We start from the raw sequence: 18,781 nt of genomic DNA on the forward strand, positions 1-18,781 counted from the left end.
GGTTTTCTCTGTGTCACTTGTAAGTTATTTATTGTCTCTCTCATTTAACATTTTTATGTATCAATGGTATACATTTGAAATGCCCAGCCAATGTCTTTGTCCCTATACTGCTTATGTTTTATATTCTTCTGTGTAGAGCATTTGAAAGGAAAAAAGAAAGAGGGGGATAGTTCTTAAATATAACCAAGTTTCTCAGGAATAATTTGTTTTCTAAAACAAGTTTTATGTGAATTCTCAAGGCATTTGACACATGCAGATTAGTTTCAGAGAAAATTTTTGTCCTGGCAAGAGCCACCACGATTTTGAGGGCCACAGCAGCCATGCCTTGCTGTTCCTGACTGTTATGTTGTTTTCTTATCTTTTTACAACTCTGGAATGTGTGAGTCAAGCTTTTAAGGAGATGTGTCCACTGATTTCCGCTATTATTAGCTACCTGGAATGGTCATAGTGAAAATGTATCCTAATCCCAGGTGTGGTTTAGAAATCTAAACTCTGCATTGGAAGAGAGCCCAAGGAGCCTCTCTGCTAGAGATGCTATAGATTGGGATCCATCCATGTCCTCTGTGAATAAGCTAACAATACCAAAATTACTGTGGGTTATATCCTTGCCCCCTGTGGTGGCGAGTGCCTGTAGTTCTGGCATCTAAGAGGCAGAGACAGGCAGATCTCTGAGTTCAATGCAAGTCTGGTCTACATGGTGAGTTCCAGGACAGCCAGGACTGTATAGAGAGACTTTGTCTTAAACTAACAACAATAACAGCAAAGATTAGATTCTTATGCCTTAATAATAAAAATGCCCAGAGTTGGCTTTCATCTGTATATTAGTTAAAGTTTAATGAATGCATGTAGGCTTACAAACACTTCTAGTATGCTCATCCAGGGTTTCTGACATCCACAGTCTTTTCTCTTTTCTTTTTGAATTGTATTTAATTGTTCTTTTGGTGAAAGAACAATTCTTTTGGATACAAATAGCATCTTTCCAGTCAATGTAAAAATTGAGCCCTGGTAAGCTTCTTCCTTATTGCAGGACTTTCACTGTGTTGAAGTCTGGACTGACCAAATGCCATCACAAATAACGCTGGTGAGAAGGAAGTTTGCCCTGTTTCTACTGTTTCCTATCTGAAAGTGCATCCAACATGAGGGCTGCCCTCTGAAGAGTAAATTCCTGTAGGTAGTCATCAGAACCACCTGTAGCTTGTGTGTGCATGTGTGTGTGTTCACACGCATGCCTGTGTGGCACCATATGTGTGTATATAACCACAATGGCAGATCAGGTATTGAATTCCCTGAGCTAGAATTAGAGATGATTATGAGCCATCTCATGGTGGTATTGAGAACCAAACTCTGGTCCTCTGCAAGAGCGTCAAAGGTCTTAACAGCTGCGCCATCTTTCCAGCCCCTGTCTTCATGCTTTAATAGAAGTATAACAAAGTAAAATAGAGGATCCAATATGTCTGACTTTCATAGTTTTTAGTAGTACATTTGATGCAGTGTCTCATGACATTTTATTTTGAAACTTGATTAAATATAGCAACAAAATGAAGACTGTCATGTTGAGTGATCTCAAATTCTGGGACATGGGAGAAAGAGTGGTGACCAGGTGTTCCCTTCTCTTTGGGAGAGGGTAGTTGGTAGTCCCTCATTTTTCAATGTCATTGTTTGTCTAGTAAAAATAATTTACCTGTTATACCTAAATGATATGGGGAGTGTTAAGAAATAGTAACAAAAGCCAAATAAACTAGAGAAGAATGGAAGGGAGGTTAACAAGTTTTTACTGATAATTATTTTATAGGTAAGGAAACTAAGTCTGAGGAGCTAAAGGTTGTACAGCTGGTAAGTGGCACTGCTAGTATTCATACATAAGCCTTATTGGCTCCAAAGTCACACACATGATTATTCTGTCATTTGAATGTCATTAAGCAGTATATCTTCATCTCAATGTGGTATTAGCCATAAATATATGAAAACGTTACTCCTGTTACTTTCTTATTGTTGTGACCAAATAGCTGACAAGAATTAACTTGTTTTGGTTTCTGGTTTGAAGAAAGCAGTCTGTGTTGGGGGGAGAGCACAGGATAGGCATCATCGTGGCTGTTCCTTCATGGCAGCAGCTTGCTCATAGTTGGGTGGACCAGAAAACAGGTAGATGAAGGTCAGTACTCCCCTCACTCCCTGCTTTTCTTCTCTTTTAAACTATTGAATCCTCAACACATTTGATTGTGCCACCCAGTTCAGGTTGAGCCTCTCTCTATAGCTAATTGTCTCTGAAGTCCCCTCATAGATGTACCTAGAGTTCCTCTTGGTGATTCTAAATCTATTCAAGTTGACAGTATCACAGTTGCCCAATTGAAGATGGTTTCTCATTTATCATGAATCATGGTTTCAAAGTATACATTTCTATATTACTTATTTTAACATCTTTATTAATGTCCAGTTTACACAGATGCAGTACCTCTCCCTAAGGCATATATTTAGAATTTTTTGTTGTATTCACAGGGATGTGCCACCATTACCACAGTTTAATTTTAGAGTAATTTATTCTCCCTAAATCAAGCTCATTAGCTGTCCTTTCCCAGTCTACCCTACCCACCACCCAACCACTTCAGTCTTCCTTTATGGATTTGACTGTTCTATGCATAATACTTTGTGGCAAGCTACTTTTGCTTAGCACATTTTTTAGAGCCATTCATGTTTAATGCGTATACATATCTCTTTTCTTTTCATGGTAAAATAACATTCCATTACATGGATATGCCAGGATCTGTTCATCCACTAATCAAGTTGTAGTCAGTTCTTTCTACATTTTGGCTACTGTAAATAAGGCTACTATAAATATCCATGCTATAGTTTGGCTCTTGAGTATTCCCTGGTGTATTAGATGCCAGTTCCCTGGCATGATGCCATTGGGAGGTAGTAGAAACCCTGAGAAGTGATGCTTTATAAGGGGTGTCCAACTCATTAGGGGGTGTCCCCTTGAAGGGGTTCTTCCTCATCCTTTTGCTTGTTGCTGAGGTGGATGGTTTTATATGGCTAAGTATTTCTGCCCTGATATGTTACCAGGAGCTCAAAGCAATAGGACCAAGTAGCATGTCCTGGACAGAACCTTCCAAAACTGTAGGCCAAAATAAATCTTTCTTCTTTAGAAGTTCATTTTTCTTGGGTAATTGTTATAGCAACAGGAAGCTCATTAACACATTTCTTGATCAAACTTTTGAGTTCACATATATTTTCATTGCTTTTGTTTATATCTTTAGAAGTAGAATTGTTGGGTAGGTCACGTGGTAACATTATCTATCTTTTTGAGGAACCTCCAGACTGTTTCCCAAAGTGAACTGTACCATATGGCCAGCAATGTAAGAGGGTTACAAATTCTCCATATCCTTGTCAATCATGGTTAATACTTCTGTATTTCTCACTTAAGTCTCATAATGCTATTTATCTTAAGTGGGGGGTTTTATGAGTGTGAAGAGACACATGACCATGACAACTCTTAAAAGGAAAACATTTAATTGAGAGAGTTTGCTTACAGTTTCATAAGTTCAGTCCATTATCATCCTTGTGGGGAGCATGGCATAATGCAGGCAGATGTGGTACTGGAGAGGTAACTGAGACTCCTACATCTTTCAGGCAACAGGAAGTCAACTGAGACATTGGGCAGTATCTTGAGCATGAGAAACCTCAAAGCCCACCCCCACAGTGACATACTCCCTCTGACAAGACCATAGCCACTCCTACAAGACCTCCTAATAGTGCCAATCCCTATGAGATCATGGGGACCAATTATATTCAAACTACCATACTATGAAATAATCACAGGAAAATACTGTCACTGCTATTTGTTTGTTTCTTTGCTTGTTTAGATAGGGTCTTACACTACAGTCCTGGCTAATTTTGGGAACTTCGTGAAATCCTCTTGCCTCAGCCTCCCAGTTGCTAGGATTACAGGCTGAGGCACCATGCTGCATTCTCTGTATTACTTCAAAGGTAAGAAATGCCAAGTCTATAAACATTTAACAAGAAGGCTTATGCATGTGAAAACAGTAGGGCATATGTGATATGTGCAGTTCAAAAGAGTAAATCAACTATAAAGCTTCTTAATCAGTTGGATGTTTAGAGATAATGCTTCCCACATTTTAAAGATACTGCAACTAGATCCCAGAAAAGGGAAGTGAATTTATGCTTAATGATACTGCCAGGAGAGGCAAGCCTGTCCGCTTGGGTCCCAGGCCCCTTGTGTTCCAGCTTGGTCTTCTCCACCATTTCTAGGAGCCATGTGGAGCTCCATTGTCTCAACTTGTTCATCCATGTTGGTCTGTTCATAGAATAGATCTATCCCAATCCATGTTGGGTATTGGAAGTTCAGCAGATCTGAGAGCTGCCATGGGGACACCAGATAGAATTTGTTGTATGTACTGGTTATGCAGCGGCCAGTGTGCCAATAGACCATCAGCACAGGCAAGGTTTTATGGTGAACACTCTAGCTTGAATATGATATCTGGCTATGTTGTTTACCATTGATCCTTCCTGGAATCCTTTTCTCATTCTTAATATGTGGCCAAGACTAGTATCTACCTCATAGGGTTGTTTTGAGAGTTAAATGGGCTATTCCCTGTAAAGAGTTCAGCCTGTGTTTGGTTCCTAGAAAGGCTTCAGTGAAATGTTGACAATTATTACAAACATTGGCTTGTTTAGACTATTGAAAACATTGTAACTTGAGATTTGTAGAAAAATAGATGAATCATCCTTAAAAAACGAGTAGCATCACTAAACAAGGTGGCCTGAAAAATTACCCTTTTGTCTAGCTTTCATATTTCTGAGCTATACAGAATATAACAACATTCCCATTGTTAAGAGAAACAGACAGAATGTTAACATCACATTCTTGCACATTGTGAACTTGGTTAACTATGGGCAGCGCCTAACCACTTGGGGAAGAGAGCAGCCATTTTCAGTTAATCTCGTGTTGAAAGCCCCCAATGATGGAAAAGTGCACACGTCTGTGGTAAGTGTGATATGTACAGTGCTTACCCCACATTATCAGAAGGAGGATCAAATACTGACTTTACGGGGTACCCTGTGGACACAGGGCACTCATTGGGACGGCAGGAAACACAGCTGGAATCCTGGCACTGCCTCGCCCTTGCTCATTGTCCTGGCCAGTGTGCACAGACGGCGCTAAGCCTTCACCTCTTCATCATTGAATTGGAGACGGGGTGGGGCGGGGACTGTCAGTAATTTCTGTCTCAGAGGGCCATCAAAAGAACTGAGTGTGGATGCTAACCACTCTGAGCACAGCGCCTGGACCACAGTCAGTCTCAGCAGTTCCCATCTAAGCAGCAGCACAGTAGGATTCCGTGTGCCACACATGAGATTTGGACGCAGATTGAACAAGCTTAGGTGGAGAAATTGGACATGTCTGTGTTCACATAGCATGATTCATGTCTACTCCGTTGTTACTGCTGCTGCTTTCCTGTAACCAATTTTAGAGCCTGTCTTGGCAGCTGGAAGTATTTGGGATTAATTTCACACTCGCTTTATGAGTTGAGTGTTTTCCTGCAGCTCCCTGGCCTCTGCCTCGTTACTTTGGCATCAACTGATATGGCCATTGGACAGAGATGTCCTTTGGGTCTCTATTTTATTTGGAAACCATCAATTTGAAATAGCAAAACAAAGGTCATCAGCACATTGTGCTTGAAATTGGTAACATTTATTGTTTCCTATAGCCCTCCCTTCTGTAGTCCTGTTGTACACTAGAGAGCACACAGCTTGCTCGGACAACGATGAACCCTGAAACAGAGATCTCTCTCCCTCAAATGTTAGGTCCTAGAAGATGCTTGGCTTCATTTCTTAGTTCCAGGTGATCCAGGAGATCTTTTGGGCCTTGATCATTCAGATCTGAATCTTGATGGGTCTCTTTTTTCCAGGTCTTTTTAATATGCTAATTCTGCTTAATTCATTTGGCTCTCATCAAAAACAAAGTAAACTTGGCTGTTACATGCAAAACTAAATCGAGAACACAGAGATCTGTTTAGTATTTCATGCTGGCCAGCAGGTCAGGAAGATTTTCCTTGGGGGTAATTTACATAAGGAATTGTTTATCCCATTTCTCTCCAATTTCTGTGATGGTTTGGGGATAACAGACTCTTTCCACAATGGCACAGAAATATACCCAGTGAGACTGGAGCTTTGAGAGACAGTGCTTCTCCCAGATTGATGTATTTTGGGCCTTGTTCTGGAAAGATCCTGTGGCTTGGGCTGCTGTCACACTAAGTTGTTCTTTCACTACAGCTGTGTTTAGCAAGTTGGGTGGGTCCACGAACTGACATGTTGCTACACTTAGTGAGAATTTTCCCTTGGTCGTTAGGAACATGCATAGAAGCGTCACTAAAGTCGCACTGGGTGAGTGCCCCAAGCATTTGCTGTAGCTGGCAGTGCTCTATTGGGTGCTCTTTGGACGACAGGGACACTCAGAGTATTCAGTGCCTTCTACGTTAAGTGCCTGCCCTGCATCTGAGCATTCATTCCCCATGAGCAAGCTCTTCATTTCATCCTTCCAACAACACCTCCTCCAGTAGTCTCTACTTTTCCCCTTTGTTGGAAATGTGTCCTCTTTTAAAGGCCCCTCCCACTACCTATGTGTTGGGAGGGCCTCCCTTCTCAGTTCTGCACAGGAAAATGATTAACATCACCTCTGGTGCAGAGAGCAGAGGGAGATGTCTCTAACATTCTATGAGTTTTCTGTTGTACAAAATTCTAGTAGCAGATTTCAAGCTGTTGAGGTCTCCAAGTACAGAGTTGGAAGCAATGGGCAGTAGTCTACAACTGCAAAATGCTAACCAAAGACAGATATAAGAAGCAAAAGTCACCACAAGGCCTACATAGCAGCAGGAAATAATGAGTTTTGAGTATTTATTGTCTTTGTCTTTTTATAATTTAATTTCAAGTCCTATAATTTTTAGTAATGGCCATATGAAATAAATGACTTGCAAAATTCCTGAAAATTGAACAATTGGTTCTTTCTCTTGACCTGGGAGGGGTTCAGTGAACCAGCTCCAGTGTGTTTCTCCCTCCACGTGCCCCTCCCTGAAGCCTTCCAAGCCCAGATGGCTTTAGAACAACCATCTCTGAACCTACAAAATGTCTACCATCTCAAGGGGCCTGTGTTGAGACTTGGTTCTGGTCTTTTTTTTTTTTTTTTTTTTTTACTAGGTAGAGATATAGTCAGACTGGCTACTTAATTTGAAGATCCCAGTACAAATGAAAATGATGAGCCCTGCTTACACAGGCAGAAAGAAAGGGATGCTAAAACAGCTACTATAATAGAAAACCTCTTCCCTTTTCTTTAGTGGTCTGTCTTCCACAAGTTTTGATTCAATTTTTTTCTGTTTTATATCTTTCAAGTAAATGTGAAACTTTAAATTAGTATCAGTTTTACTAGCGATTTTTTATATGGCCAATGCCAATTTTAAATGCAAGTCTAAATGCATTTCACTCACGTACTTGGATATACGTACCTACTTCTGCTGCTCATGTGCACACTCCATTTTCCTGAAGACTTCAGGGACCTTCCTAAGCATGCCCAGCCTCAACTTTCTCATCTGTCTGAGAGAAAGATGTCAAGTGGGTACCAGTGACTGACATCACTGATCACACGTGGTGCAAAGCAGAACCCCTGGCATACCAATTCTGCTCAGCTAAGTGAAGAGTTGTCTTATCATTCGTGACCTTGATGCAGTTTTCCTTTGGGGTCTACAGGAACTCTCTTACAGGGTCAGTATTTGTCTCCCTCACCCTGTGTTCCTTCTCTAGTGTGAAAATTTTGAAGGTAGAGATTAGATCTGTCATAGTGAGTCCCCTGCAAATTCCTGCATATACCTGGAATTTAGGAGGCATTTATGACCTTGATCTTTCAATGAGTTCAACTTTAGACAACAAGCATCTCTGTCAGTATCATTGCCCCACAATGATGCTTAATTGTTAACATTCACAGCAAGAGAGAGAGTGTAAGCTTAGACTTTAACCAGAGTTGGTTGTGATCCTCGTGAGGGTGCATATGATTTCAGGTGTTTCACTTTAAGCAAAGTGGCCTCTCCTATCTCTTCTAGGGGACTTCTTGAAGTAATGGGAAAGGGATGCGTTCCAACCCCATTTGAGTAAAAGAGGCCCCAGGGATATTAACTCTGGTCCATTGTAATCAGTCCCTTGCTAGCTTCTTTTACACTTTCTTTTCTGCATAATTAGAACATTATTGTAGTAATGCTTCTTCCTACTAATTGGTTCTGTATGTGTACTTTCTTTTAAATAATTACAAGTTCCCATGGGCTATCAACTCTCGTCTCCTTCTTTAGAATGCCAGAGGAAAGCACAGTCCTAGGCACACAGTGCATTTTATATGGTGCTGAAGTTAGTTCATGGCTCCCTGGAGAGCTGACTGAACTGTAATTGGCTTCTGTAACTTCTTTAAGATGTGGATCACGTGACAAAGAATCCTGGTGTGCACGGCATGTTCAGGCAAAGATCTTCAGTTGTGCTGTCTTCCCATAGCTCTCATCTCGTTTCCAGTGTCTCCCAGACACTCTGACGACTGTCCCTCTGGAGCCCCTCTCCCCACACGGAATTTGAGAGACCACACAGCTGTAGACTCTACTTGTTTGAATGATGATGTTTTAACAAGCCTTTTGGGCCAGTGTCAATAAGCCATGACATATCTCCGAATAGATCGTCTGCACCAGACTGCTGAGTCTCATCTGAGTCCTCAAGCTGGCAGGGAAGAAGTTTATTACTCCAGCGTTGGCTCTTCCTGTTCTGGGGGACTATAGACGCCGTGAATCTCCGGGCAGTCAGTTCATTACTTTTAATGAGCACAGAATTCACCAAGACATTGAAGTAAAATAGAATCAAACACCAATGGGCAGACTTGGATATTCCCCCAATTGTTGCTTTCGTTCCTTTTTCCACAAGATTATTCAAGAGAAGGTTTTAAGGCAGATTCTATCCAGTCCTGCCAATTTCTATCCTAAGTAGATTTGGCATTGCAAACCTAACACACCCTGAGCTGTTTTTAATGCCCTGTGGGTTGGTGTCTGACATTTGTGTTAAAATGACAGTATTCGAACTGATCAGATATTTGAACCTTATTTGACTTTTACATACATTAAAGAAATATTGGATTTCTCAATGTCTTTACTCTATAAAGACAAAACATAAGTTATTTTCTGAAAATAATGATGAAGTTATTTAAAACAGAGAAATAGTTACTTTGATTTTATTTTAATTGATCAGTGTCCGTAGCTAATTATAAAAGACTGAAATAGTTTACTCTTGAGTACTCATATCCCCACATATGGAAGGAAGCCAGTTGATAGTGAGGCGTACATGGAACAACACCCCTGTGAAGCTGATTTGTGGACGCTTCCAGCTCTGGTCATATGGATTTGGAATAACTTGAGATGTTTTCTCAAGGAAGGAAGCTAGCGGAGGAATGGTGACTTCTTTATTCTTCACCCTGACTGTGTCTGTGGAAGACAAAGCTCATTAAGCTGCCTTAAAGGAAACTAAAGTGTGCTAAATGTTACCTGCTGAGGTCTCGGGACTGTGGAACCATCCCTAACGACGGTGTGTCATTTCTTCAGGTGATTGCTCTAGCAGATGCAGTGGAGGAGAACCAAGACAGGCTCTTGCAGTCCTCTGCTGGCCTGAGGAGCGCCACCCATTTGCTGATCTTGCTGGTCAGGCTGTGGCAGAAGCTGAGTGCTGACCAGACGGCTATTCTAGAAGCAGCCTTTCTGCCACTACAGGAAGACACGCAGGAACTGGTAAGGACCCAAGGCCACAGCTGCATGATCGAGAAGGCCTTGGTTTGGAGGGGATATCACGTGGCTGCCTATGGTTTTTAAGGCATCAAAGAAGGCTTGTGTTTTTACAAAAATGCTGTTTTCCTTTTCTTTAAACCATAATAAAAGTGTCATATGGTGCCACCCCCACCCCCAAGCAGTTTAAAAAATAGGCCTATAGTCCATTTTTATGTAGTACCCAGTCTGTGTTTTATGTGCTCCTCAATCTCTGAGAGGCAGAGAAGTAGTCATTTGACAGCCTGAGTGATCACAGTAAAGCCTCCAGATTAGCTAATCCTTCCCAAGTCTGCCAGAGAAAACACTTCAGTCATTTTAATTTGTTCGATGTTCTTAAATTTTAGTGTCACTTCAAAGGTTGTGGCACTGAGATGGCTTTGCTGAAAGGGATGGGAATAGTTCTTTACATTTGCAGAGTTCTTTATAATAGTTGATAAAGCCCTCTGCCTTGGAAGAGGCATTTCAGAGTGAAATGGGAAAAGTGAGTCTGTGATGTAGATTTTAACCAGGGTCCATTAAACCAACGTGCCTGACTTTTGAGAATCACAGATGTGCAGAGAACCAGGTGCCCTCTGCATGGTCTGTGTGCTTTTATTTATGGGAAATAATAGGCACCCCAGAAACCAGAGGTCCAAGCTCAGCTCTCTGTGGTGGTTGTTTCAGGGCGGAAATGGTTTCAAATCCAGTTTTAACCCGAGATCTGAGAACGTGGTCATGAAAGTTACAGTGCTGAAGCTAACACTTTTTTCAAGTGCTCATCTGGCACTACTGCAGCTATTTTCCAAGAACCATCTCATTTAATCATAGACGTGGCACTGACGATAACTTAAATACTGTTTCCATCTCCATTTTATAAAAAAGAAAAACCCCAAACCTAAGTTTTCTATAGTTAAATGCATTTCTAACTGGTGGCAGTAGGGCCAGGATTTGGACCCAGTCCATCTGCTCATAAAGCATGTGCTTTTAACCAGATACCTTATTTTAGTGAACACACTCATTGTCTTACTACTTTTCTGTTTCCGTGAAGAGATGTCATGGCCACAGAAACTTTAAAAAGAAACTCTCAATTTGAGAATCATGGTTCCAGAGGGTTAGATCCCATGACTATCATGACTGGCCAGGAGCATGGTGGCAGGCAGGCATGGCCATAGAGCAGTAGTTGAGAACTCACATCTGATCTACAAGCACCAGGCAGAGACAGAGACAGGTAGACATACAGTGACAGAGACACAGAGACAGACAGATAGACACACAGAGAGAGGGGGAAGGAGGAGAGAGAGAAGAGAGAAGAGTGAGAAGAAAGAGAGAAGAGTGAGGAGAGAGAGAGAGAGAGAGAGAGAGAGAGAGAGAGAGAGAGAGAGAGAGAGAGAGAGAGAGAGAGAGAGAGAGAGGGAGAGTGCGCGCTGAGAATGGTGTGGACAAATCCCATCACTAGTGACATACCTTCTCCAACATGGCCACACCTCCCAGTCCTTCCCAAACCTTACCACCAATGGGGGACCAAGCATCCAAATCTGTGGGCCTACAGGGGCCATTCTCATTGGAACCATCACAAGCATAAAAATCATAAGTTTTGTCAGCTGCATACAATTTTTTAAAGAAAACGTTTTATTTTGTGACTTAAAACACAAATACCTGGAAAAAAGGAATACATTTTTAGTTGCAATATAATGAGACTGGCACTTCTTTTATAAGCCAAATGACCTTCAGTAGCAGCACTGGAGACACTTAACTGCAATGAGAGAAGGAACATTGTGGTGTGGCCAGCTATTTATAAACTCACTTAGGAGGCAAAGGGCCTTGGTTAATCCACAGCTTTGGTTCCACCACTGAATGACAGTCACTGTTGTCCTCAGCTGTTCTGATCTGCTTCTTCTGGATCTTCAAGGGGCAAGCTAGGGCCCTGCCCAGAACCTGAATGGAACTGAAGGGTTCAGCCCAGCAGAGTACTGGAAGCTAGAGGTTAGCATTGGAACTGATTTGCCCTCAATTACCTTTATGATAATTGGCCATTTCTCTGCCATATTCAAAAGCAGGACTCATGTCTTAGGTCCTTTTACATCCTTAGGATTTCTTTAAGGCTGGTCCAAAGTCATTATTTACCCAATAGGAGATTGCCGAGAATGGTGAGGGTGGAAGAGAAGAAGGCAGTACAAGTGTGTAATTTGTGTAGTCAGTGCAAAGGGTAGCGTAAACCCCTTGTTCAAAGAGTAGGAGCAGGAGTGCTGCAGACACTGGTGACGTGGTTGGTTCAGCAGGTAAGGGAATGGCCATGCAAGCTTGGCAGCCCAGTTCTCTGTCTGGAGACCAAATAGAGGTTCCTGAAGAGAACTGATGCCACAAAGTTGTCTTCTGACATCTGCATGTGAACTGTGACACACCATCTCCCCACCTCACACGAACTCACGAGCACACTTGCACCCCCCACACCCACACTAAACTGAACATTTTAAATCCAGTGGATCCTCCTTGCCGAATCCTATTTTGCTGTCAGCATATTCTGAATTTCTGTGTTAACTACAGACCAAAAGTATTAATATGTAAATATTGTCTTGATGAGAGAGCACATCAGCACAGTTTTTATTACAGTATGTTGTGATGATTCTTTGATTTTATTATTATTATTGCTTTCTTTTTGTGCCTATTTATAAATCTGGCGTATACTGTATATAAAAAGTATGTTTGTCTAAGGTTTGGTACTGCCTGAGGTTTCAAGTACCCACTGTAGTTTTGGTATATCAAAGGTGAGGAAATATACTATCAAGAAAGAGGTGGGGTTTTTTTTTCAGTTTCTCTCAACTTCTCTTTTTTTTTTTTTTTTTTTTTTTTTTTTTGCTCTTTCATGTCCTAGGTAAAGAACAAATGAAAACTGATTTTTGTTAGAATGAAACTTACCTTTATGCAGTGATACTCTATGTTCTCTCTCTCTCTCTCTCTCTCTCTCTCTCTCTCTCTGTGCGTGTGTGTGTGTGTGTGTGTGCGCTCGCGCATGTGCACATGCACGCGGACATGCTACAGTGCATGTGTGGAGGTCAGGGGACAACTTGGCAGAGTTGGTTCTCTCCAACTACTGTGTGGGTCTTGGAGTTGAACTTAGGTTGAGTGTGTTCACCGTGTAGGCCTTGAAGAACAGCACCTTTTAGAAAAACATGAGTGTATTCACCATGAAGTCAGAGTCCTGTAGAAATACATTAGTGTGTTTGTCATGTATGCCATGAAGATCAGAGTCCTCTAGAATTCATGTGTATTCACCATGTATGCCATGAAGAGCAGAGCCCTGCAGAAATGCATGAGAGTGTTCACCATGTAAGCTGTGAAGAGCAGAGTCCTGTTGAAATACATGAGGACATTCACCATGTAACCATTGAAAGACTTAGTCCCTTCTTCCTTATTGGAGACTTTCTACCTTGTCTCTCTATATACCTCTATTCTCTAAAAAAATGCAGAGAAAGTTTCTCCCAACTTTCTTCCTAATGTGAGATGAGGTGTGGGTACTGTGTCTGTTGGATATGACATTTGAAAAGAAACATAGCCTGGAGAATGAATTCAAATAGTAATTTGAATACTTCTTTTTATGCTCTTCATTTTCAACTTTGTAGTTATGTTGTCGAGACAGCTTGTGTCTTAAAAGAAAGGGAATACTTTTTCATTTCTTAAGATATATGTGGTTTTGACATACTAGTTCACAATTCACCATGCTGTGTCTATAGACCTCAAATAAATGTTATGTGATGGGACTCTGTGCTATCCAACTGAGACGTGAAAATGAAATATTCAAACCTGAAATAATTTGAGAGGAGGGCGAGGCAGGAAAGAAAGGAATCTCTTACCAGAATTTTGAAAATATGTCCCATATTGAAGTTATTATGATACCACAAAAATCTGAATGCAATTTAGATGGTTTGGTTGAGGATAGATGGTGGAGTACATGTGTGAGGGGGAGGAGCCGGACATGTGGACAACGTTTCCAGAAGACACTGTCAGCTCAAGGTCAGATGCCCCCGCAAGGACTGAGAGCTAGAAAGAAATGCCCAGACGGTGTTTTATGTTTCAAATAGCTCTGGGTAATCTGTATAATGATTTTTGTTGTTATTTAGATGGAATGTGTCGGCAGGCAAGCTAAATTCAATAGAAAACTCTAAAACAGTTTCTTCCTAATGATATCAGCTTCACAAGGCAAACAACATTCAGAATATTCCTATGTTAGTGGAAAGCAGTGCCCTTTGTATGATGCCATCAGTGCTAGTGAGAGCAGTGCCCTTTGAATGACATCATCAGCCTTCATTGTTAATGGACAGCAGTGTCCTTCACACGATGCCATCAGTGGTCACTATTAGTGAGAGCTGTGCCCTTTGAATGACAACATTGGTCTTTAGTGTTAGTAGACAGCAGTGTCCTTCACATGATGCCATCAGTGGTCACTGTTAGTGAGAGCTGTGCCCTTTGGATGGTGTCAGCAGCAGTCAGTGCTAAGCATCGATATTGGGTTTGAAACAGCACTGCATTTGCATCAGAACTCATGGTGGTTTTCCTCACCCTGTCTCTTTAGGGACACTTTTCCATTTTTTTGTTACTTTCCAGCAGCAAACAAATGCTGGTATTTCCGACTAGTGCATGCCCTTATTTTTGTTTGTTTTTTAAGGTGCTGAAACTTGCATGCACCAGAGATGTGTGTGGAGCTGTTTTGCATACTGGGAAAATATTAGAGACTTTGTTTAGTCTCTAAGATCTCTTAAGTATATAGTCCCACTGGTGGGTTTGGTAATTAAAATTGCCACTGTCCTATTCCTGTAATAATGGTATACTTGTAGTCCAAAATACTATTTTGTTACGGTGTGTCACAGGGCTTTAGCATGTGTGTTTGTTTGTTGTGCATCTTTCCCATGATGCTCCACAGAAACCAAAAGACAAAAAGGAGTGTGTGTGTGTGTGTGTGTGTGTGTGTGTGTGTGTGTGTGTACTTTTAGAACTGGCTCAATGGGATAATTTTTTATCAAGTCATTTAAACAGCCAATGAATTTTTATTGAGTACTTACTAGTTTTTAAGCACCATTTGACCTATAGCATATTTTTAAGCAAATCAGACGTAGGTGTCATTTTTAGTGGTTTTAATTTAACTTTATAAGCAAACATTCTAATCCTGAGCTCTCCAATATAGTAGCCATTTACACATGAAGTGTAAATAGGCTGATACATTGACTTCATTGTCTGTATTTCTCTTGCTAGTAGCTACATGTGACAAGTGCTTACTGTGTTAGACAGTGCAGACAGAAATTTCTGGCATTCCAGAAAGTCTTGTACGTATCATTGGTGAGTATCAAGAAAAAAAAAACAGGGATGTATTAGTTGGATTAACCACATCACATATTAGTAAACTAGTAAAACTAGAGCATGAGACCAACATGAAATTCTTTCTTGATGTTTGACTTAATACTGCTTATTTCTGATGTCTTGGTCATGTGTCAACACCAGGTACTTCTAGGGAACAAAAGCTTTTTCTGAGATCTTTATGTATCTGCCTGCATGGGTTCTGTTGCTCCACTTTTGAATATGGTTTGGAAGTATTTTTGGTGGCTAGTCTGTGGCACTGAGAAATGGTAGAACCTTGAGGAGGCAGGCCCTAATGGAAAGAAGTCTGTTACTGAAGGTAGTCTCTTGAAAGGGATACTTGGGCCTCAGCTCTTCCTCCATCACTTTCTCTCTGTCCTGAGTGACAATTGCTCTGAAGTGTGCTACCTTTGTGATGCTATCTTAGTCTTGTCACAGGCCCAAAAACAACAGGGCCCAAGTGACCATGGTCGATACCCCTGAAACCATGAGTAAACCTCCTTCCTTGTAAGTTAGGTGTTACCTCAGGTGTTTCATTGCAGCAACAGGAAACCAAATATTGTCCTCCATATGGTTGTGGCTAACACTGTATTCGTCATGAATTCTTTCCCATCGGCATGCATGTGACCTTTGAACGCCTTTGATTACAGCCTTCTGGCGAATTGCTTCATTTTGGATTGGATGTGGATGGATTCTCTTGCCCTTGCTGATCACGGTTCAGATCTGCTTCTCATATATAGAAAATAGCTCAGATGGCTGGATTTTTCATCCATCAGATGGCAAGAGAGCAAGGAAGAGCAGGATTGAGATTTTTTTCGTAGACTGTTTTGAGATTTCCCTTCTGAGGCTCATGTGTGTTCACTTGGCTCTGGATGATCCTCTAATAAAAAAGCAACCGTTTACTGGATTTTGGGACCTGGTTTCATAGACTCCACATGGCATTGCATTTAGCTTGATATTTTCTTTCCTTTGAAATTGCATTCAATATCTTTGGCTGTATTATCACCATTTAAAATGTAATGTTTTATTGTATTCTTAAGGACTCAATAGCTACCTTCCTAGGACTTAACTTTAAACTTCCTGAGAAGGTTAGGGTGGAAGTCTGCATCCATGCAAGAGGGAGATTTGAATCTTCAGCCTCACGTTTTGATTAATTGTTCCTTTTACAAACTGATATGGAAAGGAAACATTTCTAGCATGTTGAACATGGTTCATGTTAGCAAACAGATGTTTACAATAGGAAGTCCTATTGTGTGCAGGGACTTCTCAGGGCTCACTTACAAGTCCACATCACAGGTCAGATTTGATGTCAGGACCATTGTGCCTGCTGTCTGGATTGAGTGATGACTGAGATGGCTAATCATTACCATTATTAATGACCCTCTTAAAAGGCAAACAAGAGGAGGAAGTCTGGTGTCACTATTAAGTCTGCCTTTATGACGGCTCAAGTATCATCTCAGTTATAACTGTCTATGGGAATATAGTCCAGAAAGTAAATATTCTGGTGTTTCCCATGGTCTTAGACAGGAAGATAAACATGTGGAATTAGTTTCACATTCATAGTGGCCATATACCCTGTGCTGTTGCTACTTAGCTGCAACCATTATTGTTTAGTTATATTCTGTATCACCAGAGTAGAATATAACATGTAGCCCAGAGCTTTTCTTATGAATTCCTTTCTGGAAAGCTCCTTGCCTTGGACCATTGCTTTTCTGACTGCTTGTGCTGATGTTTGAAGCAGCCCTTCTGCCCATTTCTGTAATGGTAATCCTTCATGTCTCTGAAACCCACCTCTCCTACTTTCTCATTTCACATCTGTTTGCATGTTTCCCTTGACTCTCTTGGCACCTGTGTGACGTTTGAGTGCCAGTACCAGGTGACCAGGGCTTTCAGTCACGTAGTTCCACCATTTCTCATTTATAAATCCCTTTTCTGTACCCCTTCAGCATCTCCCTGCAATCTATGAAAGGGGAGTGTTATCAAAGCAGAGCTGCTCGGGCCTTTTCCTTCCTGTAAAACAGCACTTGACAGTTATCCCTCCACTCTCCCTCTTTAGGCAAGTCAGTTTGCATCCCCTCTCTTTCCTTCTGGGCTGTGTCCTCTTGTGAACTCCACCCGTAGCATGACGCAGTTTACCTCTCATTATACTCTAACATTGACGTGTGTGCTTGTCCTATATGTCCAATAAATTCAAGAACAGCACCTTCATGGCGTTTAAAGCAGTTAAGCATATAGTTATATCTAACTATTTGGGGATAAATCACTTGTTTTCATAATCTCTCAAATAATTCAGATGCTCTTCCACAACTGTATGGTGTGTGAAGTTCGCTTTTTACAGAGGAAACATTCTGCCTCCTTTTCTAGACTCTTTATTGTATAAGCTGCACTAAAATATTTTTGTGCTATATAAGAGCAAAACCTGTTCTTTGATGTAGAGATGTTAAGATACACATAGATACATCTATTAAGCTAGACCACCACATGTATACAGTCATGTGAGACATAGTATTATGACGATGTCTTGGTCAATGATGGGACTGCATATATGACAATATGCATATATGCATATATGGCTCCCAAAAATCACAGTCCAAAGCTCATTGAGTTGTATGGCATTTGAGTTTGGTTAATTTTGGTGTGTGATATTTTTATTTAATTTCAGGGATTTAAAAAATAATAGCATTTAAAAACTAAAAATTCAAAATTTTAAAAATCCATGCTACTCCCATGACAGTTATCTGTGTGGAAGTACAGTCTAGGATCTTCATGCAGTGACATATCTTATGAGACATTTCACATTTCTCAGAGTGCATCACTTCTGTTAAACTGTGTGTGACTATATATCCAAGAATATACTCATCCACATAACCTCATAACTGAGATAAATACAAGAATTGTCTTACCAATGATAAATACATACAAATAAAAGTCATTGTTAGGTACACTTTGCTTACCCTGCCTTATCCAAAGTTGTCAATAAGTGTTATAATGAGTATATAGTAAAATGGACATATCTACCAGTTTCTGATATTGTCTTTCCAGAGATGACTCTAGGAAATGTAGATCATAAAGCTAATCCTATATCAGAAAACAAAGTCAATGAACTAAGAAAATGGTAGAGTTCATTTGTATCATAATATCTATAATTATGAAATACCGAAGCAAACTATGTACCAATAGTTGGGAAGCATAAATTGTGTTGACTATGATGCTATACCGCAGTCCAAGCGTCTTCTAGAAAAAAAATGCTTCATTAGTTCTGAATCCTTAAGCAAGGTGTCAGACCCCAAGCACTGACCTTGTCCTTGGGCACCAGTAAACCATCTCATAGATGAGGGCTTAGCAGGGAGGGCAATGTGACCGTTCAGATTCCATCTGAACAAGTGAACACATGGCACAGAGAGAAATGGGTATCCGGAGAGCAAGTGAACACGTGGTTCCTTCTAGAGGCTCACCTGGCATGGACCTCCAGTGTGCGGGGTGATGCTCCTGCCAGCCAGAGGCATTCAGAGTCGTGGCTTACACATTAAGTTGGAAGCTGTTACTTGGGAAAGGAAATTTTCTGTTTCAGGTATATCCTTTCTTGTGAATGTTTTTAAACC

At 40.9% G+C, this 18,781-nt stretch overlaps 1 protein-coding gene across 5 annotated transcripts in view; it reads left to right on the forward strand.

The window, feature by feature from the left end:
• Bbs9 (Bardet-Biedl syndrome 9) overlaps positions 1-18,781 on the forward strand; it is a 384,009-nt gene that overhangs the window by 301,837 nt on the left and 63,391 nt on the right. For 4 of the 5 annotated variants that reach the window (XM_040729933.1, XM_040729931.1, XM_040729932.1 and 1 more), the window contains one exon: positions 9,633-9,815. The exons of the other annotated variant lie outside the window; for it this stretch is intronic. In XM_040729933.1, coding sequence (XP_040585867.1) covers positions 9,633-9,815 — 183 coding nt within the window. The remainder of the gene's footprint in view (positions 1-9,632; positions 9,816-18,781) is intronic. 5 annotated transcript variants of the gene reach the window in all.

This window comes from Mesocricetus auratus, unplaced genomic scaffold (genome assembly GCF_017639785.1).
Source record: "Mesocricetus auratus isolate SY011 unplaced genomic scaffold, BCM_Maur_2.0 Super-Scaffold_100022, whole genome shotgun sequence".
NCBI lineage: Eukaryota > Metazoa > Chordata > Mammalia > Rodentia > Cricetidae > Mesocricetus > Mesocricetus auratus.